The following is a 595-nucleotide window of genomic DNA, read 5'->3' as shown; positions in this document are numbered from 1 at the left end:
TAAGATGTTCATGATTTGTTAGACGCAAGCATCCCAAGAAAATAGGCTGAGATTTACTTGATAAACATGTGTAGAGCCTTCATTATTTGTTTTTCTATCCCTTCCCTACAGGCCGAGCTTTTTGACAAATTTCTCCATGGATCAACTCTTAAAGAGTGCTATTCTGCTGTTGCAGCCGTCGCAAATCGGTGGCTTGACCTACTCGATGTATGTGAAATATTTTGTTTTTTGTTATTTTTTAGTTGATTTTTTTTCCCCCTACTGAAGAGCCACTGAGGAGAAAGACTTTTCATATAGGTGCTGCTAAATTCTCTTATTTGTAAAAGGGTCATTTTGCTCATAGTTTTCTCTTTACATTTTCTCCAGAATCAAGGAAAAGATATTGCCGATAGTGAACTGCTAGATTATATATCAGAGTCAAGCACAATGAGCAAATCGTTAGCAGATTATGGTGAGCAAAAGTCATGTGCAGTGACCACCGCAAAACGCTTGGCTGAATTTCTTGGTGATTCAATGGTCAAAGATAAAGGACTTCGTTGCCAATACATTGTTGCTTGTGAGCCAAAGGTACATTTCTGTCAAACTTAAAATTTTC

At 37.5% G+C, this 595-nt stretch overlaps 1 protein-coding gene across 1 annotated transcript in view; it reads left to right on the top strand.

The window, feature by feature from the left end:
- LOC104733317 (DNA polymerase epsilon catalytic subunit A-like) overlaps positions 1-595 on the top strand; it is a 22,016-nt gene that overhangs the window by 9,185 nt on the left and 12,236 nt on the right. Inside the window, exons 19-20 of the mRNA XM_010452901.2 lie at positions 112-207; positions 367-567. Of these exons, the coding sequence (XP_010451203.1) occupies positions 112-207; positions 367-567 (297 nt within the window). The remainder of the gene's footprint in view (positions 1-111; positions 208-366; positions 568-595) is intronic.

Source organism: Camelina sativa, chromosome 12 (genome assembly GCF_000633955.1).
Source record: "Camelina sativa cultivar DH55 chromosome 12, Cs, whole genome shotgun sequence".
NCBI lineage: Eukaryota > Viridiplantae > Streptophyta > Magnoliopsida > Brassicales > Brassicaceae > Camelina > Camelina sativa.
Note: the sequence above shows the minus strand (reverse complement) of the source record. Positions and strands in the feature narration are given on the sequence as shown.